General features: G+C 34.7%; 1 protein-coding gene across 2 annotated transcripts in view; it reads right to left on the reverse strand.

Moving 5' to 3' along the window:
• Positions 1 to 23,391, reverse strand: part of USO1 (USO1 vesicle transport factor) — a 74,747-nt gene that overhangs the window by 18,452 nt on the left and 32,904 nt on the right. The window contains exons 5-14 of one of the 2 annotated variants that reach the window (XM_016207549.2): positions 22,523 to 22,623; positions 22,067 to 22,169; positions 21,855 to 21,910; positions 17,338 to 17,458; positions 9,525 to 9,703; positions 4,871 to 5,011; positions 2,938 to 3,026; positions 2,386 to 2,540; positions 1,765 to 1,976; positions 46 to 66 (exon numbers count right to left, since the gene is read on the reverse strand). In XM_016207549.2, coding sequence (XP_016063035.1) covers positions 46 to 66; positions 1,765 to 1,976; positions 2,386 to 2,540; positions 2,938 to 3,026; positions 4,871 to 5,011; positions 9,525 to 9,703; positions 17,338 to 17,458; positions 21,855 to 21,910; positions 22,067 to 22,169; positions 22,523 to 22,623 — 1,178 coding nt within the window. The remainder of the gene's footprint in view (positions 1 to 45; positions 67 to 1,764; positions 1,977 to 2,385; positions 2,541 to 2,937; positions 3,027 to 4,870; positions 5,012 to 9,524; positions 9,704 to 17,337; positions 17,459 to 21,854; positions 21,911 to 22,066; positions 22,170 to 22,522; positions 22,624 to 23,391) is intronic. The other variant, XM_016207551.2, reaches the window with a different exon arrangement.

Consider the following 23,391-nt stretch of genomic DNA (forward strand, 5'->3'; position numbering starts at 1 on the left):
TTGCTGTAAGAGGAAAATGCCTAAGTTTACACAGATGATACATACCCGTCTGTCGATCTTATCACCCTGTAAATTATACATTAAAAATTATTCATAAATATTACTGCTTTAGAAAAATTTAAATCTAGAAAAATCCCTCTAATACAGTTTCTACAAACTCAAACTAATAATTTGGCACAGGACAGTTCTAATCTTTTATTATATAACAATGCATATATATTTTAGAGGAGAAAGAGTGATTTTATAGCACTGTGACTATTAAAAGTGGGAAGACATCACTATCTACGGATTTCTCATTATGCATTAATTGTGATTACAATGTTAGAGCGAAGTCTGTAGTGATGGTGGTTAGACAGTTAATTACTGTTTGGCTTAAAAAAGCTGTTTTCAACTGACAGCAACATGAAAACGCCAAGTATTAAATAAGTAAAAATATGAATTTTTTGGATAGTTTTTTTTTTTAAACAATAGGAAATAAATGATATATCAAAGCTAAAATAAACTTTCAATGGAAGTAAAGCAATTTTAAAGAACAAAGGGAGTTTTCAATTCCCTTTTCATTTACAGTTAATTTTTTTTTAAGTCCTCCCCCAAGGATATGATTTTATTGATTTTAGAGAGAGAGAAGGGGTGGGGAGAGAGAAAGAGAACTTGTACACGTGTGAGAGACAGAAACATCGGTTGGTTGCCTCCCATATGCACCTCGATCAGGGATCAAATCTGTAACCTAGGTATGCGCCCTGATTGTAAATGGAACCCACAACCTTCTGGTGTACGGGATGATGCTTCGACTAACTGAGCCCCCCAGCCAGGGCCACAGTTAATTTTTAAGCTTCATTTATCAATTCCTATGAATGGCACTGATGTTTCTTTAAAGCTAACAATAAAACCATTCCATAAATGTAGCAAAATTAAAAATTAAGGGGGACATGGCACATTATCATGGGGAGGGAGTCAGACAATTCCAGTGGATACAGCAATTTAGACTTATCCACATGTTTGCTACCCACAAGTAACTATGAATGTCGATGCTTTTATGTGCTGCTAAAGCATGAACTTGAACTGTTCAACAACAAGGCTGGCACCTGTGGACAAATCATCTAATAGTAAGTGTATTCCTAAATGCCTTAGCATCCATATTTTAAGACTACTGTTCTTATCAGTAGCCTAAAGAAATGCAAACATTTTAAATTATGCTTTTCTCTTCTTACTAGGTAAATTATATGCCTTGAGGTTTTGAGAATATGAGAGCTCACGAACATCAAGGGATTAACTATATAAGCAGGTTAACTATATAAGCAATGGGCTGGTATTCTAGCATCATTTTCTGAAAGGAAGATCAATTGCTCTGGGAAGAGAGAGAGGGCGGTACATAGCTACGAGCCACTTTGTTCTATTCCCTCTCTTAAACTGAGCTGAGTCAAGCGACTGAGCAGAGGCAGAAAATGACGTGCAAGAACGCTGCAGAGGATTGAAAAAGAAAACAAAACAATTAACACCTTTCTGTCTACAGTATGTGTTTCCATCATGACACGGACCTTAGTAACTACTTGGCAAAACTATTCTTGTAAGAATATTTATGGCTTTTTCTCCACAAAACGATTTCTGGTTATAATGAGCTAATAAGCAGATAAGTCTTTGCCTCTTCCCTTTTTCATCTGCATCTACTAAGAACACCCTTAAATTCTTACAGCACTGGCATAAAAACATATAGCCAAACATACCTCCCCCACACTCTTAGAGAAGTTTCGCTGGCGGCTTTACCTGTGAAAGGATGTTGGTGCACTGTTGCAATAAAGAAACCGGAGGGTTGCCGATACTTGTAGCAAGTTGAACCCTGAGCAACTGTTCTTTCTGGGTGGCATTTTCTTGCAAAGCATGGGCAAGGGCCACAGCAGCACACCAGTTTGAAAGTGAATCAGTAGAAAACAAACCTCCGCATAATAACTGACCAGCCGAGACTGAATTACCTGTTGCTACAAAGACGAAAGGTAGATGACAATAACAGAAACATTCATTATGTTTTCCACACACAGAAAAACAGTATAAAATACTATCTAAAAATGTGTTAATTAGTAGTATTAAGTAACATTTTTGAAAGTCTCCTTTTCAAAACAAAATGAAAGATGACCAAAACAAGATGCTGGAAGAAAAATGCAGAAGAAATATTAGAATACTTTAGGTATCAAATTGATAATGGTAATATTCCAGACAATTTTTACCTTAATTAAACACTACATTTCTAAAGGAAATTCAAGGAAATGCCATATTTTAAATACTCTACTACACCCAGGGTCCTTTATCATTTACGATATATTTTACCATTAAAAGCTGGAAAGACAATTATTTACTTTTTAAAACAGGAATCAGAAGTGAATTCTTTACCATCGATAGTGGAAGGCAGCAGCGTTGACACGATTTCTCCTTGTCCTTTTTGGTTTTTATATAAGAAGCACTGGAAACAATAGAGAACAGCACAGCGCAGTACAAACGGCTGCCTTTCGTTAACCATGGACATGAGAAGTACTACAATTGCCGGCCTGTTGCATTTAAAAAGAAAAGAACAGAAAGAAACATTGCAACACAAGTGCACAAATCAATAGTCATTTTTGTTGACTGAAAAACCATAACCAGAACACCAGCAAGTTAAGTATTTCCATCTCCATTTCACAGAAAGGATAACTGCAGCTTAGAGAAGTGGAATGATTTATTTGCTTGTAGCTAGAACGTGGAAGAGGTGATAAATGAGCCCAAATGCATACGTACTAAAGACTACTCTTTTAAAATACCAACATATATTTATCTTGTCAGATAATTTCTAGTTTCAAAACACACAACTGGGCTCCTTAAAAGAATAAGATATGTGTATGAGATATACTAAAAACCCAACGTAACTTTTTACTTCCTCAGCAGAATCTCAACATTTTTTTTTCCTACCTTGGTGGGTTTGAAGGTGCATTTACAGAAGCAAAGTAGTCTTGGTTTGCTTGGCAGCCTCGAATAACTTCTGATACAGTATTAATGGTCTATGAAAGGGGAAAAATAATTTAGAGAAAGTAAGTCAAGGAAGGAAATCTGTTTTTAAAAGAAGAAACTGTTATATCTCTGCTTTACTTTTCAATGCCAAAATTCAGACACCAAAAAAAACTGGTGACAGCATATAATCTTCCAATACTTCTTTGAGATAACATTTTTAAAAATTAAGTGTAGTTCTCCAATTAAAAATAACACATACATTTAAAACCTCAAAAAACTAAAACTAAAATTAATAAAATCCCCTAAGAGATAGAATCTATTTTTACAAAACAATGGTGCTTTAAAATAAGATCAGAGAACAAATTTAAAATGTAACAAATTAAAAATTCAATTTAAGAATGAAGTTGAAAAAAGTCTCCAAAAAAATAGAATAAAAAAACAAACTAGGTCCAGAAAGTCCAACAACCTATTAATAGAGTTGCAAAAACAGAAAAGGGGAAATTATCAAGGAATACAAAAGACATCCTCAGAGCTGAAGGACATGTCTCTGGCTTGAAAGGGCCCTTTCAAATAGAGGAAAACAAGGTCTGCAGTACAGCACATCATCAGTAAATTTCAGAAAACTGTAAATAAAGATCCCAAAAGTTTTAGAGAGAAAAAGCAGGCTCTATAACAAGGACTAAGAGTGAAAATGGGTTCAGACTTCGCAACACTAGAGTAATGTTCTGAAAGCTGAGTGTTAGTACTTTCCAATTCTGAATTCTATACCTAGTCAGACTTCAAATTAACTCGGAAGCTAGAGGAATAACACAGAACTAAAAACATATTCTTTTGCCATTTATCCCTTTTCAAGAAGTTAAGTAAAATAAGATAATGAAATGAGGGGGAGGGAAAAATACATGGAATCCGTAACTGAGGAATCTAATCTAAGTCAAGGGAGAGGTAATAAAAGGAAATCCTAGGAGGAATGGTGAATGCAAGTCCAGGACAGGAGCTGCTGTGCATTAGAAGTAGAGAATAACCAGTCCGTATTAGAGTGGGTGATGGAAGGCTTCCAGAAAAAGGTTTGTGACAGGGAACGATGTATTAAGCATATCACGGTATTAACATGCATACCAGAAAATTATTATGACACACAGAAAACCAATGAAGTGAAAAAAAGGACACTATTATAATACAGACAAGAGCAAGGGATATTAAAAAAAATATATAGGGCTCTGTTTGGCTTAGCAGGGAACAGTATAAATATAGTGGTAAAACTATAAACCCTGATTATTAAATTAAATTACCGGGGTGACAAGAGGAAGTAAAGTGGGAGGGTTATACAGGGGGGTAGCGGGACTTAACGTACCGAGGAGTAAGGCCGAAGACAGCTGATTTTGTTACAAAACTTTTATTATTATCTGTGCTTTTAATGTGCATGTATTGAGAAGAATAAAAAGATACTTTAAACTTAAATCTTTCTTTTCTTCCCATTAACTTCTTTTTCTTAAAAGGTAGGAAATAGAAAATGCCATATGTCAGGGAAAAAGAATTTACTATTGTATGAGTAAGTCTACTTAAGACTCAAGTCTTACTTGACTAAGTTATATTGTTCTCAAAATCGAAAACATAAATCATACTGTTCACACCTTTTGAACACAATAAAATTAATGAGAGATCTTCTAAGCTTTAACATTATTTATACATTATTATTAAACTTGAGGAATGAATCCACCCTTTGGAATTGATACTGTCATCACTATACTAATTATATTTAGTAGACTCAATAATAAATTTAACATATAAAAATAGTTAACTATTACTGTTTTCCTTCAGGCTGACATTTAATTCTTTCTAATAATTCTTAGGATTTCCACTTCCACAGAGCAGTCCCTGCCTTCATTCAGTTTACCTCAGTCAGGATATCAGCAGGAACTCCAGTAGCCATTAGGATAGTGCAGAGCTGCTGCAATAAGCCACACTGGAACATGGCTTTCTGGCAGCTACTGGTAGCACCAGGAGGGTTGGTGGGAGATACCAGGACACGAACAAGCTAGGAAAGAAAGAGAAAACAAAATTTGTCTTTTAAAGATCAAAAACTTTCGAAAAGTCTTAAGGCAAATTTAATCTACAGGAACAAAAAAAATCTATGTGAAGGACTCCCTCACCTGCCCAGCCAGGTCTGGGTGCTCTTTCTGTTTTGCTATAATGGCAATAGTTGTTATATTATACATTAGTGTTAAATTTGTCTCCTTCAAGTGATTGTGAACTCCCATAGAAACTACCTCAGCTATTTTTGTATCCCAAACAAAAAGCACAGTATTTGTAACACAGTCCATATTCAACAAATGAATGAATAGGTAATAGAGTAGTATTTTATCAAACTAAGATTTCTTACTGAAGTAAGGATGAACAACCTAATTATAGAGCAGGTCTGAAAACAGAATGGGTTGAGGTGTGTTAAACTCATCCTAAACTGGAAATATTTAAAGAGAGGGTAAAACTATCAACTGGAGACATGGCAGAAGATTCATGCACTAGGCAAGGGGCGGCCTCATTGCTTGTTAATGATAATTAAGTCCCTAATTTGGATCCTATGATTAGTTTGAACTTAAACAGGAAATTTCAGAAACACAAAAAACATCACCCCAAACAAGTATTCAGCACAGTTACATCTTCAACATAATTTTAGATATAGCTTGCTTTTTAAAATTAGTTATATGTGTATGTGTGTATAAAATCTTGTGTAACAGGATAAATGAGATATTTATGATAATACTTTATTAAGAGGGTTGATTAATAAAGAGAGGTTTTAGGGTTACACGTAAAAAATTTTTTACAAGCAAATATCAAGCTATATGTTATTTCTCCCACAAATATTTCTATAAGTATCTCTGATATGGATTTTTGAAAACACAGCTGTCAAGCCATTATTAAACCCAACAAAATCAACAATATCTTTATTGATGAAATAAATACAGACAAGGTAATTATCAAATTTCTAGATGACAGAAAAGTAGGAAGAATGGTTGAAAAAAAAGGGAGTACTAAAAGGATAAGAAAGCAGATTTTGGCTCATTGTACGGATTAAGTTTTATTTTTCTGCTTTGTTTTTAATTAATTTTGTTCTTGTGGTAAAGTATACATAACATAAAAATTACTGTTTCAATAATTTTAAAGTGTACAGTTCAGTAGCATTAAGTAATTCACATAGTCGGGCAGCCGTCACCATGATTCCTCTCCAGAGCTTTTCCATCACCCCTGACTGCAACTCTGTACCTACTAAGCACCAATTTCCCATCCCCACTCCCACCCTCTGCCTTTCTGGCAGCCACCATTCTGTTTTCTGTATGTGATTTTGATGCCTCTAGGTACCTTATACAAGTGGAACTCTACAGTATTTGTCCTTTTGTAACTGTTTTTTTTCACTTAGTATGTCCTCAAGGTTCATCCATGTTGTATTATGTGTCAGGATTTCATTCTTTAGGTTTGTTTTTTATTGTTGGCATTATTACACATGTTCCCTATTTTCTCCCCTCCCCCTCTTCCCTCCACACAGCTCCCACTCCACCCCAGGCCTTAACCACACTATTGTCTGTGCCCTTGGGCTATGCATATATGCATATAAATTCTTTGGTTAATCTCTTCCTGTCCTCCCCACCTTACTCCCCTCTGAGTTCCATCAGTTTGTTCCATGCATCCATGCCTCTGGACCTATTTTGCCGTCAGTTTATTTTGTTCATTAGATTCCACATAGAAGTGAGATCATGTGATATTTGTCTTCCTCTGAGTGGCTTACTTCATTTAACACAATGGCTTCCAGGTCCATCCATGCCCTTGCAAAGGGTAAGAGATGTTACTTTTTTACAGCCACATAGTATTCCATTGTGTAAATGGACCACAGCTTTTTTATCCACTCATCTACTGATGGACACTTGGGTTGTTTCCAGATCTTAGCTATTGTAAATAATGCTGCCATAAATATAGGGGTGTATATGTTCTTTCTGATTGGTGTTTCATTAAGTTTTTAATAATTAGAACTACTCAATAATGAAAAAGATTCTCTCATAAGGTAATGAGCTTTCTGAGGGTCACTGGTAGTATCTGTCCTAAAATGGCAGAGAAGGGATTCCTGTAGGGAGAAGAGGCAAAGCTACACATTAAACTATCATTCCAAAAAAAATTAAGATGTTTTATGACTAAAAAAATTCAAAAAGATGCTTCTCCCAAATTTAATCTGCAAAATTTGAATGAAATATCCTCAAGCACATCAATTTCAACTTTTAGTGGCCTGGAATTCCATCATGATTATAACTGTAACGAATAATTCCAGTTAGGGTGTATCTATCCAAATAGTATTGTTTATCATCATTTACCATGCATTTTCATTTGCCTGAAATACAAGCAACCCTGAATATAGCTATAAAGAAAGAACATTCTAATAGAGTGAAAGGCAGAAGATAACCTGTGGCCTGTGAGGTCATGAATGCATCAACTACTCAATCTTTGAGGCAGAGAATATATGAAAGTGAATTAAACTCAGTTTCTTTATTTTGAAATTTATGCTCTTCAAGATTAGTATCTAGTTAGTTTATTCACTTTTTATATTTTCTTTTTCTTTTTTTGACTAATTTCAGAGAGAGGAAGGGAGAGGGGAAGGAGAGGGGAGAAGAAGGGAAGGAGGGGAGGGGAGAGGGGAGAAGGGAGAGGGGAGGGGGAGAGGGAGAGGGAGAGGAAGAGGAGAGGAGAGAGAAACATCAATGGGTTGCTTCTTATACAAGCCCAACCAGGGATCGAACCTATAGCCTAGGTATGTGCCCTGACCAGGAATCGACCCCAAACCACTTGGTGTATGGGGCGATGCTCCAACTAACTGAGCCACCCAGCCAGGGCTGTAGTTTCCTCTTTACGTGCCACACCCTATTCTAAATGGTGGGGGGTTAAAGAGTCCTTTATTTTTTACACAGTGACACTGTCTTCAAAAATAATTCTTCACATAGTACCCTAAACTATAACACACGAGCAGGCGCCTCAAGCAGTTGATACATTTCCCGTCAGTGAAAATGTAAGTCTTTGCACATCATCGATCCCTTCACCATCTCTAATCACATTTTGAAAATTATTTTTCTAGAGCAATTTCCTTTATCAAGAAAGCAGTGTTGGGCAAAGATATCAAGCTTACCACTTGGGACACTATTTCTAAAAAATCATAAAAAACTAACAAAGTCTTGCCCGGTGTGGCGTGGCTCAGCGGTTGAGCGTCGACCTAGGATCCAGGAGATCACAGTTTGAGTCCCGGTCAGGGCACATGCCCAGGCTGTGGGCTTGATCCCCAGTCGGGGGCGTGCAGGAGGCAGCCCATCAATGGTGACTATCTCACCATTGATGTTTCTATCTCTCTCTCTCTCCCCCTCTCCCTTCTTCTCTGTGAAATCAATAAAGATATATTAAACAAACAAAACTAATAAAGTTTTGAAATGTGTAATAGTGACATGTGAAAATAGAAATGATGAAGTTGGGAGTATAAATAGAAAGATTCTGCCCATGTTCTCCTGTAAAATATTTTCAGTGTTTAGGCATATTCTAGATAGGGTAACTAAATAATTTTGGTAACTCTATTATCCAAATCGGTACACTTGAAGCAAAAGATGACACTGTGAGTAATTACAAAATGAATACTGTTCTGGCAAACAGGTATATGGTGACCCTATTTATCAATCAAACCTATATAGGCAACTCCAGGGAATGCAACAATATTAGGACTCTAATTACTAGAGAGATTAAAAATATAGTTTTGTGGAACATACCTTCACAGATGCAGGCACAATTCAGAGACATTCAAAGACCCATAAGACTCACCGGAGGAGGTCTAAACTTAAGTGTTTGGAGTAGGGGAATTCAGTAAAGGAATGAGTTAAATCCTTCAAAGAACTAAATAATTTTCTCTGATGCAGAAATAACTTGGGGTCCTACTGTCTTCACTTTTATTTACTATGACCATAAAGCTTAAATAAAATTAGAGGTGATTTGTCCATTTAACTTGTATTGGACTTAAAACTCAGACTATCAATTTTTGGGGGCAGGGACATTATCATTTACTTCCTAGCATTCAGTGCCTGGCTCTCAGTAAATCCTTACTGAATGAATTTGTTAAACTTAATATTCTGAATATTAAAATTTATATCAGAGCCTTAATTGAATAATGCACATTTTAAAAATGCAAATCAACACCATAACCAACTATCCTCTGTTGTAAAACTCATCAGGAAACTGTATGTTTGCATTTGCTTTAAAATAATCCTGCAGGGCAAGAGAGGGGAATAAAAAAAACAAAAACAAACAAATGCCAGATGTAGTAATTATTGAAGCTGAGTGATGTGTGTGTGTGCGTGCGAGTGTGTGTGTGTAGAGGGGTGAAGGGGATCAATCTCAATATTAAAAGGAAATTTTTAAAAAACCCATTTGAAATCTACTGAGTATCCTGAATTTATCAAACATGAGCAGTTTGCTTTTCTTTGAAAGGATCACTGTCAAAATTCTCACATTTATGTCTAAGTTCAGTATACCTGTAGCATTAGGTGCAGATTCGTTACTTTCTGTGCAGACCAGCCAGAATTTTCATCTCCAACTTCAAACCAAGGTTTCATACGTTGAATATATGAGCCTTCTTTAAAAAAATTTTGATTGGAATTGTTGTTTTTTAACAAGTTTTGGAGCAAAATCAGACAATCTTCCACTACTATACCTGAGGAAAGAATGTAAAATGGAAGTGTAAAGGCTGATAAAACCTGAAGGAAAATACAATCTCTGAACATTAAAAGAAAAAGAAGAAAAATCTCCATGTTCAACATCTCTTCAGTATGGCAAGGTAGACAGCTTGCTCTGACTCCTGAGGGCCACAATCTGTGTGCTCTTTCTCAGGTCCTCTAATGATCTCTTGACTTCTATGTTCAACTATGCACATATGAATTACCTACGTAATTCAAATATTTTCTTCAAATCCCAGGTTAAACAATTTCTTCAGGAATAATTACCAAGACCCAATGACTAGGTTAGTTAGCATCACTAGCTACATGCTTGCACAGTAGCCTGCTCCTTTTATTTTGATGTAGTACCTGCCTTCTCCACCGATTATAATTCATGAAGAGAAGAATTTGTGAATGCCCTACTAGGATACAGTCACCTACTCTGTAGCCTCAGCAAAGACAGAGACAAGATACCAGGTGTACACATAGTAGGTCACTATTAAATATTTGTTGAATGAATTAACCATATCTTAATTTCTAAGAAGCGCTAGACACTGTCTCTTCCTTGAAACTCCCTCTTCCCTTGGTTTCTAAAACACTTGCTCTTTCCTGGTTTTCCTTAGGGATCTCTGGCCACTCCTGAGGCTTCCTTCCTATCATTCATGGTTCTGTTCTCCATTTTTTCTTCTTTGCTTACAACATACCACTCTCCAGTGTAGTTTCATCCATATGACAGGTTACACTTATCACAGCTGAAGCTCTCCAACTACTGACCTATACTTTATCACGTGTTAGTTTAACCAATGATCTCTATTTCACTCTGTGAAGCATATGGATGATGCTGGACACTCACAGCTAGAAGGCTCCTTTGTGGAGTACACCTATACTTTTGCTCCTATTAGTTAAGCTTTATGTCTACAAGAATCAATTCTTAAAAAAATTAATAGACTTTATTTTTTAAAGCAGCTTTAGGTTTACAGAAAAACTGAGCAACAAATAAAGGGAATTCCCATATACTCTCTCCCTTCCAGTTTTCCCTAGTATTATCATTTAGCATTAGTGTGGCACATTTGTTGTGACTGATGAACAAATGATGATACATTATTCAAGACCATAGTTTACATTAGGGTTCACTTTTTGTGTTCTATAGTTCTATGGATTGACTTATGTACAATGCACGTATCTGCCATTACAGTATCATACAGAACAGTTTTGCTGCTTTAAAATCCTGGGTTATACCTATTCATTTATCTTTCCTCCCACCCCAAATCCCTGGCAACTTTCTCTACAGTTTTGTCATTTTCAGATATCAGTTGGTTAGGTCATAGAGTGTGAAACCTTTCAGATGGGCTTATTTAACTCAGCAATATGCATTTAAGGTTCCTCTATGTCTTGCTAACTTTTTATTGTGGAATAATATTCCATTGTATGAATGTCCTATAGTTTGTTTATCCATTCACCTACTGAAGGACATTTTGGTTGTTTCCAAGTTTTGGCAATTGTGAATAAAGTTGCTACAAATATTCATGTGCAGAATACTGTGTGGATGTAAGTTTTCCACTCATTTGGGTAAATACCAAGGATTGTTGGATTGAATGATAAGAGAATGTTTAGCTTGGTAAGAAACTGCCAAATTGTATTCCAAAGTGATTGTATCACTTTGCATTCCCACTAACAATAAGCGAGAGTTTCTGCAGTGCCACATCTTCGCCTGCTTTTGGTGTTGTCAGTGTTCTAGATTTTTGCCATCTTAATAGGCGTGTACTGGTATCTCATTGTTTTAATTTGCATCTTCCTAATGACATATAATTTTGACCATCTCTTCATATGCTGTTTGCCATCAATATATCTTCTTTGGTAATGTATCTGTTTACTTTGTCTATTTTTTAATTGGGTTGATTGTTTACTGTTAAATCTCAAAAGAGTTCATTGTATATTTTGCATATAAGTCCTTTTTCAGATATGTGTTTTAAAAATATTTTCTTCCTGTCTGTGGCTTATCTTTTCATTTGCTCTTTAAAAAATTTATTTAAATCATCTTTTAATTTTTCAATTATAGTTGACATACAGTATCATATTAGTTTCAGGTGTATACCCCAGTGACTAGATACTACATAACTTACTAAGTGATCATCCCAATAAATCTCACATCCATATGACACCATACACAGTTATTAGATTACTGACTATATTCCCTATGCTGTGCTTTACATTCCTATGACTATCCTGTAACAACCAATTTGTACTTATTAATCCCTTTACCTTTTTCACTCATCCCCCAAGCCCGCCTCCCACCTGGCAACTATCAAAATCAATGAGTCTGTTTCTGTTCTGCATATTTTTTTAGATTCAATTGTTGATAGATATGTATTTATTGCCATTTTATTGTTCATATATTTTATATATTTTCTTCTTCTTCTTAAAGAACACCCTTTAACATGTCATGTAATACTGGTTTGGTGGTGGTGAACTCCTTTAGCTCTTTCTTGTCTGGGAAGCTCTTTATATGTCCTTTGATTCTAAATGATAATTAGAATTGCTGGGTAATCTTGGTTGTAGGTCCTTGCTTTACATCACTTTGAATATTTCCTGCCAATTCCTTCAGGCCTGCAAAGTTTCTTTTGAGAAATCAGCTGACAGTCTTACGGGAGCTCCCTGGTAGGTAACTAACTGCTTTTTTCTTACTGCTTTTAAGATTTTCTCTTTGTCTTTAACCTTTGCATTTCAATTTTGATGGTATGGGCCTCTTTGGGTTCATCTTGTTTGGGACTCTGTGCTTCCTGGACTTGTATAGTTAGGGAAGTTTTCTGTCATTCTTTTTCAAATAAGTTTTCAATTTCTTGAGCGCTCTCTCCTCCTTCTGACACCCCCATAATGCAAATGTTGGTACACTTGAAGTTGTCCCAGAGGCTCCTTACACTAGATTCATTTTTTGGATACTTTTTTGTTGTTCTGACTGGGTGCTTTTTTACTCCCTTATATTCCAAATCGCTGATTTGATTCTCAACTTCATCTACTCTACTGTTGATTCCCTGTAAATTATTCTTCATTTCAGTCAGTGTATCCTTAATTTCTTTTTTTAAAAAATATATCTTTATTGATTTCAGAGAGAGGAAAGGAGAGGGAGAGATAGAAACATCAATGATGAAACAGTCATTGATCGGCTGCCTCAAGCCCGCAACCCGAGCATGTGCCCTGACCGGGAATCAAACCCCAATTGCCCGATCCTAGGTCAACACTCAACCGCTGAGCCACGCCCGGCCGGGCATATTTTTTTTTTTTTTTTAATATATCTTTATTGATTGGATACAAGATCAATATATAGCTAAGTGAAATAAGCCCGGCAGAGAAAGACAAGTATCACATGATCTCACTTATATGTGGAATCTAAAGAACTTAATAAACTGATGAACAGAATAGATTCAGTGACATGGAAGCATGGATCAGACTGACGAATTTCAGAGGGAAGGTGGGGTGGGTGGGTGGAGGGGAAGACATTAACCAAAGAATTTATATGCATAAATGCACAACCCAAGGACACTGACAATAGCGAGGGGAGAGGGTGGGGGAAGAGTGGAGGAGGTCAATGGGGAGAAAAAAGGACATTTGCAATATTTTCAACAATAAAAAAAATTTAAAAAAACAACAAAAAAAGGGAAGATCAATATACAAAAATGAAGTAGTAACCACTAATTTGAGAATGTAATAGAAAACGAACCCATTCATATGGTAACAAAAACTATAAGATGCCTAAGAATGAATCTAATAAAAAAAGTATGACTCTTTTGCTCAAAATTATAAAACATGACTGAAAGACATAAAACCTGAATAAATTAAGATACCCCCCCCCCCAGGGCTTATGGGTGGAAAAGTTAATACAGTAAACATGATTATTCTCCTAAATCTGTAAACTCAATATACTTCCAATCAAAATTTCAACAGGGATTTTCATAGAGCTTGACTGTAAACAACTTCCATTCAAATGAAAGGACAAAAAAGAAAAGGCATGCTAAGATAATTCTGAAAAGAGCCAAGATAGGAAATTTTTCCTCTATTCTAATAGATAGACTATTATGAGGCTTAAGCAATTAAGAGTGTTATTTTGGTGTAGAGATAGACAAATAGACTATTGGAACAGAACAGAGAACTCATAAACAGACCTTCACACATATGAAAATTTAATTACAAACCTCATACCATTGTTCAAATGCAAAATCAATATTAATTAAATGTAAAAGACAAAATTTTAAAGTCTTTAGTAGAAGAAAATGATAAAAATTCTCTTTATGACCTTTAGTTAGAGATAGATGTCTTAAGACACAAAAACATAAATTGTAAAACAGTGATTATATTAAAATTTTACACTTTAAGAGAAACACTATAAACAGACTAGAAGATGTATAATCAACAAAGGATTAGTATCCAGAATACATAAAGAACTCCTGGTAACCAACCAAAAAAGGAAAAATGGTCTTAGACTAAATGGGTAAGTAGGTAGTTCAGAGGGGTAAAAGACAAACAAAGAAAAAAAAAGATGGTAAACATACCCATGAAAATATGCTTAATCTCACAATGAGATACCATCTCATTCATCCATCAAATTGGCAAACAAGAATTGACATGGATGTGAAAAAAACAGAAACTTGGAAACATGGCTGGTGGATAGATTGATAAAACCACTTAAAAAGCCATTTGGCAATATCTGGTGAAGATGAAATAAGTATAATTCTATTTGCAGGTATATAATGTAGAGAAACTTCATATACAAGTAGATACATAAAGACCACAACAGTTTATATTAGTAAAAACCAGATACAACCTAGTTGTCAGCTCAATAAAAAAATAATAGATCACAGTACATTTATACTACAGAATGATACACAGCACTTAAAACGAATAAATCAGAGTAACATGTATCAACATAAATAAATCTCAAAAAAAATGTTGAATAAAAACACCAAGATGTAAAATTGTATTCAGCAGGACACTTTTTATCTATCTATATAATACTATGTATTGCAAAATAATACTATGCATTATTTATGAATATATATGTATAGTGTGTGTATACAGACTCACACAAATACACATTGGAAGTATCAAAACACAGATGGGAAGAAAAAAACAACAAAATCAGAATATTGTGATCTTAGAGAAGAAAGGTTGAGGAATGTATTAGAATGGTTATATAAAGGGCTTAACTGTCTATAGTGGTTTATTTCTTTAAAAAAATCTAATGTATGTAAGCATTTAATAGAATTGGATGGTAGATGCACAAGTGTTATGCTATTTTCTATTGTTTTCTGTGTTTGAAATATTTCATGTCAATTAAAAATTTAAGAACATAAATACGAAGTGTGTTAACCTCTAGTTCCTATTTACCTCTCTCCCCTTCCTTTTCCAGATTCCTGGTATGAGTTTTACTTACTATTCTACTTTCCCACTTCTTTTTTAAAAAAAATAATTATTTATTGATTTTAGAGAGAGAGGAAGGGAGAGAGAGAGAGAGAGAGCAAAAGAGAAACATCGATTTATTGTTCCATTTATTTATGCACTCAGTGACTGACCCCTGAATGTTTCACTTTTAACTCACTCCTCTGAGACTGCAATCTGAACTCTGAGGCAAACACTATACACAACTGCTTTTCCTAAGGTCACAATGATGTCCATATTCTAAATTGCATAGATACATTTCTGCCCTTGTTTTGTTTGATAGCTCAGCAACATCTAACAGTGCTACCTACTCCCCTGGCCCTTCTAAAACTGTGGTTTTCCTCTTGCCTCTTTTCTCTGCTACTCCTTTACTATCCCATAACTATTGGCATACCTTAGGTTCTGTCCTAGCACTTCCCTTCTCATTCTTCACTTACCCTAACGACACATCTAATCTTTTCTTATCTAATTTTGTTTTAACTATCATCTGTATTCTACAGGCTCTCAAATATTTATCTCCAGACTGGCTCTCTCCTCCAGATCCATATAGCCAGCTGTGGACTATACTATTCTATTGGCTAATCTCAGTTCAGTGAATAAAAATAAACTCATTTTCAAAAGGGAAAAAACAAAACAAAACTCCTTTGGAGCAATGAAGAGTTGACAGTTGAACAGGCTAAAACTGAAGAGAAAATAGATATCTGAAGAGGTAAACAAGTATAAAGTACTTTTGGGCTGGGAATAGATTTCTCAATCTTAAAAAAAATCTAAAACTTTCATGTAGACAGTCTCATAAAGCAGAGGAAAAATAAAGCAAAGCCATGAGCATACACAAGGTGGAAGGAAATCAAATAGAAAACTCTCTACCTAGTAAGTTGAGACTTCAAAGGGCTTTATTTCAGGGTGAGAATAACTAAGAGTTAACTAGTCCTCACAGATCTTGCAGCCTTGGTTTGCACTGCCTGAGTGGTCTAGGAAATCTCAAGTCTTGAATCTGGATTAAACTGCACCAAGGCTTGGCAGAAACAAACGTATGTTTTCTCTGAAAGAAATTACCTTCATCCTAGGCTTCAATTCCTAGAAATAATTTTGCTAAGTACAACACAACACATAGTCAAAGATAACCATGCACTCAGAAAACATTGTACCAGGCACAAGAATGAGCAGAGCCATAATACCAGACCCACGGAGACTTAATATTGGGATTATCAGACAAAGACTATGAAATAAATGTTTCTCATGTTCAAAGAAATAAAAGATAGTTGAAAATGCCAGCAGAGAAAAGGAAATTATATTAAAAAAAATTACACAGCAAGTTTACTAAAGAACCAAACAGAACTTCCAGAAAAGAAACATGAAAAACTCAATGTATGGCCCTGGCCGGGTGGCTCAAGTGGCTGGAATGCCATCCCACACACCAAAAGGTTGCAGGTTTGATTCCAAGTCAGCGCACATACCTAGGTTTCAGGTTTGATCCCAAGTCAGGGTGTGTACAGGAGACAACTGAGTGATATTTCTCTCTCATATCGATGTCTGTCTCCCTCTCTTTCTCTCTCAAATAAATTTTTAAAAAACCAACAACATATCCTTGCATGAGGATAAAAAACAAACAAAACTCAATGGATGTTTGTTAACTAAACTTATTATGGTAATCATTTCACAATAAATGTAAATCAAATCATTATGCTGTACACCTTAAACTTATACAGTGCTGTATGTCAACTATATCTCAATAAAACTAGAGGAAAAAACCACAATGAACACGTTTATTAGCAAATTAAATACAGGTAAAGAGAGAATTGTTAAAATAGAAAACAAGTCAGAAGAAATAATCCAGAATAAAGCCCGGAGAGACAGAAAGATGGACATAACAGAAGAAAAAGTAAAATGATAGATGAGAGTTAAATCAGACGACAGAGAATTGAATCTGTTTAGAAAGGGAGAAAATGTGGCAGAGTGGTATTTGAAGAGATATAGCTGAGACTTTCCAGAAGTGATGACAGACACCGACCTAGATTCCAGAAGCCTATCAAATATCAAACAGAGTAAATAAAAAGAAATCCATACACAACACATCATAGTGAAAGAAAAGAATATAAAGTAAGAATCCTCATTTCTCCCTCCAATTGTATTTTCTAGAAGTGAATAATTCAGTGAGTACAAAAAAAAATCTTTTCAAATCAATCTTTTCATATTGTACCTCCATCACCGTTGCCCTCCTCTGTAATAATGTCCAGTAGTCTCTCAAAAGCATTTTCAAAAGCAACAATTTTCTGGATTGCTCCATTGCTTCTTGTTAGTGCCTGTAGTAGTAACACACCCTTATGGAGAAGAAAGATTATGTTTAGTGGAGTACAACTTTTATAAGACATTTAAAAATTACTTTAAAAAAACCATACAATTTTAGAAGTGGTAGGAATTTCACAATCCCTTTAATTTATAAGGAAAAAAAGGACAGAGCCTAGACTTGAATCCATGTCTACCAATTCCTAATTCAGTTCTCTTTTCACCATATAATATAAATACACAATAATTCTTGCATATTCATCACTCACTATGTAACTTTCATGGTGGTGTAAGAGTTGAGAATAATTAGATCTGTCTCAGGAATGCCTCTGCACATGCTTCACAATAGTAATTACATGAAATTGTGAATTCAAGAATATAAATCAACCAACATCATCACATTCTAGCAGAGAAAGTTTGGATATTCCTACAATTCCCAAATTCCCAAAATTCAATTCTTATGGAAAAAATGAGAATTCATACCTCATGAATGGCATATACAACATGAGACAATTTGCAGTAGTTTTTGCTTCTGACTTTTAGCTTTTTTCAGCTCCTGTTATACTGGATTTTGTTACATATTCTGCAACCTTTTATCATTTAAGAAAAACTCACTATCACTCATTTCTGCTTCTTTTACTATCAAACCAGTATTTTATGAGCCCCTAAAAGCCCAACAATACACCATGATGTTCAAAGAGACACAAATACTTTATGAAAAAAGCAGGTATTACTCAAGAGGAAAAGGAATAGCAAATAGGTAGTTCTAAAGTACCAAAGAGGCAAATTAGCTGTTTGCTACCAGTTCTGGGCAGATAAGTATTCATATAAGACAAAACATGCCCATGGCCTTATTGGGCTTGTTCTACTCATTTTCCTGTCAAGTCTCAACATTAAGAAGAGAAAGACAAAAGTGATTGTTTTTAGACGTGAAATTTTCCTACTTAATGCTGCCAACTTGAGTTTAACTGCTAACAAAGGGAGGAAGGAATACAGTAGAAAGCATACTGAGGCTCTAAGTTTCATAAAGTGGGTTTTAAAAATGGCTGTCCTACTTACTAGTTGCAACTTTAAGCAAATTACATAAATTCTGAGTATCAATAAGTACATACATGTGTAAAATACGGGTAATATCTTTGTCACTTTTTATAAGGACACAGGACACAAAATAACTTCTATAGAACCTACTATGTACATATGTATATGCTACTTTTAAGTTCACAATATATGTGTTTCTTTTCCCTATTAAGAAATATATTACTCTAATTAAACGCATCCACTAAAATGCTATTAATAATGGAAGTATACTCACTGGTCATTGAAAGTAAGTGGGCACCAATTCCTTCCTTTAAAAACTGATAACTACAAGGGTTGATTTATATATCTGGCCTTTGATGTATAAAATGTATTTCAGCATAAATAAAGTAGACCAATTGATGAAGTTCTTTGTGTAAGATTATAGCTTAATAAATGTGAAATAATTATAAAATTATAAAAATCATCATTTTGCATTTTTTTCAAAGATTTTTTTTACTGTTTTTTTAAAGAGAGAGAAAGGGAGAGGAAGAGAGAAACATCAATGTGAGAGCTAAACATCAACTGGCTGCCTCCGGCACACCCCCTACTGGGGATTGAGCCTGCAACAAATTAACCAATTTAGGCAATAATCGTTAATGGATGATCAGATGTAATGGATGAACGTGATGTAAGGTTGATAAAGAGGTTTACAATGAAGGGGTCTGGCTGTAGCCGCTTGAATCAAACCCACTGATCACTAGAAGTGAGACAGCCAGCAGTCACACATTTCCCGATGTACTGCAAAATTAAGTGCTCTGATCACCTAGGAAATATCCTAGCAAAAAGGTGAACTAGAACCTAATCAAGCCCTTTAGATAAGCTAACACACATAACAACCAACTGTAATAAGAGAACCTTGCTTGAATCCTGATTTGAAGAAAGCAACTGTAAAAGACATTTTTGACACAACTGAGAAACCTGGATAGGGAATGGTTATCTTACTCAAACTAAGGGCTAAAACACCACTGTTAACTTGTTGAATGTGACAATGACATTGATAAAATTGTATTGACTGATTGCTTTTAAATACTTCAGTCAAAAACAAAGGAGTGGTGAAGAGAGGCATAAATAAAGCAAGTATAACAAAATCTTGAAAACTGATGGGTTTAGGAGTGGGTTTGTCTGTGTTCTCTCTACTTTTCTCATAACAAATAATAAAAAATTAAAGAATGAAATCAGAGTCTATCACTTGGAACTGAGCCGATAGCTACTTCCTAGATAAAGAGTTTTCTCAACCTTTCTTGATAATTTTTAAGCACTAAGTAACAAATAGTGTCAGTGCACCTATGATAAATGACAACTAATTCTATATATCCAGATAAAAAAATCAATGTTTTAAATATAAAATAAACTGGGGCTAAAAATCAGTCAGTGTTGACAGCTGTCATTGAGTAAAACTAGAAACTTGATAAAAAGAAAAGGAAGAAGGAAAAGAAAAAAAGAATTTTTAAAGAAGGCTAAAGAAAACAAAAGACACAAAAGAGGGGGGAAAAGTAGTATATTATTCTAGTAGTCACAGAGTGATACTAATAACTGCCAGAGGTTTCAGTTCATTGGCTCTGGATGCTAGTGTCAACTGTGGTATATTATGGCTTACCATGCATTCTATAACGTAATGCAACGATTTTCAACTGGCGTGCAGCGTCAGTGATGTGCCATAAGAATTTGAAAACGTGCAATTCCTGACTATTTAGTTAGGGGCACTGAATTCTTTTCCCTTAGATTGTCAAATAAAAAAATGACAACAATAAACACAAAAATTGCCATCTGGTGTGAATGAACAAAAGTTATACCTTTTTTTGGTCAGATTGGCAAAAAATATATTTTTTGGTGTGCTGCAGAATTTTAGTAATTAGTTTATGTGTGCCATGAGATGAAAAAGGTTGAAAATTGCTGATGTAATATATAACATTACATAATGTTATGACAGTGAGTATTCACAAAAATATTTAAATAAACAGGTTTACTGAAATCAAAAGAAAAGATGGCTGTAAAACATGTAAAAACCAAGAATTTAGATGTTACAACAAAAATATGTTAATCCTTAATTATAATGAAAAACAACATAAACAAGGTTAGGAGCAGGGGGAAAAAACAGTAGAGAGTTAAAGAAAATGGCATATTTAAGAACCAGGATATTGCAATTTACACACACACACACACACACACACACACACACACACACACACACACATTAAATCTGAAAATGAAAATAAATGGTAATGATACTAATAGCAATCCAGGAAGCATTCATTAAATGGTTTGTATGGTATTATCTTACGTAAACTGAAGACCAAGAGAAAAGCAGAAAAACAAGTTTAGGTTTAAGATATATAGTAATATTTTAATCAAGGAAAGGAACTCAAAATTCCTCCTAGATGGGTATGCATTTAAATAAGATAATTCTTAAAAGAAGATTAAAGAATACAACATGTCCTTCTCATGAGCTACATTACTATGTTATTTCACCACTTACGGTACTGCGTTGACAAAACATACCAAAAAATGTTAAATACAAAGCTAAAAAAAACTGTCTAAATGGAATAGAAAAGTGAAGAGCATTCCAGTTTTTTCTCTGCTTTGCCACTAACCAGTTGTGACGCTAAGATCAATCCAAATGATTTTTACTAGCGCTTAGGATGAGAAAGGCACAGGGACAGGGACCACAAATACAAAGATGAGAAAGACATTGCTAACAAAGAAGTCACTTGGTTTCCAGGAGTTTTGGGCATCTCTGTGTAAATTTGGAGATTGAATTAGTTTGATATAATCTCCCAGCTCTAGAATTTAATTTTAAAAAGATGTTTCCAATTGCTGTCTAAAGTATTAGTTTTGATCAAGTTGTAGATAACAGAGAAAAATATTCAAGTAAAAAATATTGCATCAATACAAAATATTCAACTTATATGCAAATATTAAAATAAAAATGGAAAATAACTCCCGAGCAAATCACGCTCTATAGTTAAACAGAGGTTACAAGGAAAATCCAATGAAATATGTGTTCAATCAAATGAGGGTGAGGATTACAAATGCGATGCTTCAAGCTTACACAGTTCAATGTGCAAGCTTTACTCTGGATGTAGACTTTCAGAAGAGAATGAAAGAAATCCTAAACTTGTGGAAGACATAAATTTGAATAGCAAAATCAGTTGTCTAAGTCAAAATACTGGGTAGGCAGGAAACGAAATAATGTGGTCTTGTACATAACTTAAAAATGTCTAAAAGACTGGCATTATCCCAACTTTCCATATCTAACTCCTCATGACTCTGATTAAGAGTCAACAAATATTTAATCTGCGAAGAGAGAAAACAAAAGCTGCATATTCTTAGGTTGCTTTTTCAAATTTAACTTACATCATTACGTATAACTTCCCTGGAATCCGCTAGTAAGTCCATCAGTCTTGACACACCTACAACACACAACCATGTGAAAAATACTGGCAGATCAAAAATATAAGTAGTGATTCAAATTATAAACAATTTATTAACACATCATTTCAGTCCCCCTCTTTAGGAATAATCCTGACTTTTAAATAAAAATGATATAAGGAAGATGAGTCACTTACCCATGGGACTGACTAAAATAATTTGCTGCACCTGAGGCCCTAGGTGTTTTAAAAGAGAAGTAAGAAGCTTCACACCAGGCCAGCGGACATGGAAATCAAATTCCTGCAATATAAGAATTTAAAATATTTACATTTTCAAAATAAGACATTTTTCAACTTAATAGTGGTGCCAAAAGCCACAAGAAAAATTTAGCAAACTTTAAGAAATATAAAAACAATAAAAAAGTAGTTGATATAAATTGATTAAACTTATTCATTGCTACTAACTAGATAAAACAGTATTTTGTAAAAATGGAAATACTGTAAGCTTAGCATTTTAACAGGATTATTTATAGTCAATGATACAACAAATTTCACTATTTTAAAAAGACATATGTATAGATATGTATATGATGCTTTACCCAAAAGGGTAACAAAAGAAGCTTATTAAGATAACAAAATGCCCAGGTTCTTTACCTCCAATAAAGATAACAGGAGAGTGACATTTTCTTGCTGCTTAATAAAAATTTCTGTAAACTGGCTTCCCAAATCCTCACTCTGTCTTGTGGAATTTTCTTCTGTAATATTAAAAGATAAAGCACTTCAATATGATGCCATTTTATGTTAAAGTACGCTTTTTTTGAGGGAGCTAAGCAGAAATGATAATTTACTTGGAACAGTGTGGCTGGTAGTGATATCACAATAATGCCAAAAATCATATCCTTAAAACAATTTTCAAAGTCATTTAAATAAATGTTTACTTTTTCATTATTATTAAGTTTACTGGGGTAATACTGTTAATAACATTACACAAACCTCAGGTGTACTTTATAATCCATCTGTACACCCTACTGTGCGTTTACCAGCTGAAGCATAGTCTCTTTCTGTCGCCATCACCTGACCCTCTAACCTTCTTCACCGCCCCCTCCTACCCTCTGGTAGCCACCACTCAGTTGTCTGCATCTAGGGGTTTGTTTTTTATTTGTTTTATGCATTCGTTTACTGCTTTTGGCTTTCTATCCCATATATGAGTGGTTCTTGTCCTTTGCCATCTGACTTATTTTACTTGGCATAATACTCTCAAAATCCATCCATGTTGCAAATGGCAATTTCAAAGTTTTATTCTTTAACTATTTAAATATAATAAACAAAAGATATTTCTTGAGGACATTTTTAGGTTAAACTTCTAATTAGGGTACAAGGAAACTTACTGGGGTGATGGAAACATTCTCTCTCTAGTGTGATTGTGGTTATACTACTGTACACATTTGTCCAAACACAAAGGATTATAAAACCCCAAGAAGTAAATTTTACTATATGTGAATTATGCCTCAAAACCTCCTGCC

This window comes from Miniopterus natalensis, chromosome 1 (genome assembly GCF_054644295.1).
Source record: "Miniopterus natalensis isolate mMinNat1 chromosome 1, mMinNat1.hap1, whole genome shotgun sequence".
NCBI lineage: Eukaryota > Metazoa > Chordata > Mammalia > Chiroptera > Miniopteridae > Miniopterus > Miniopterus natalensis.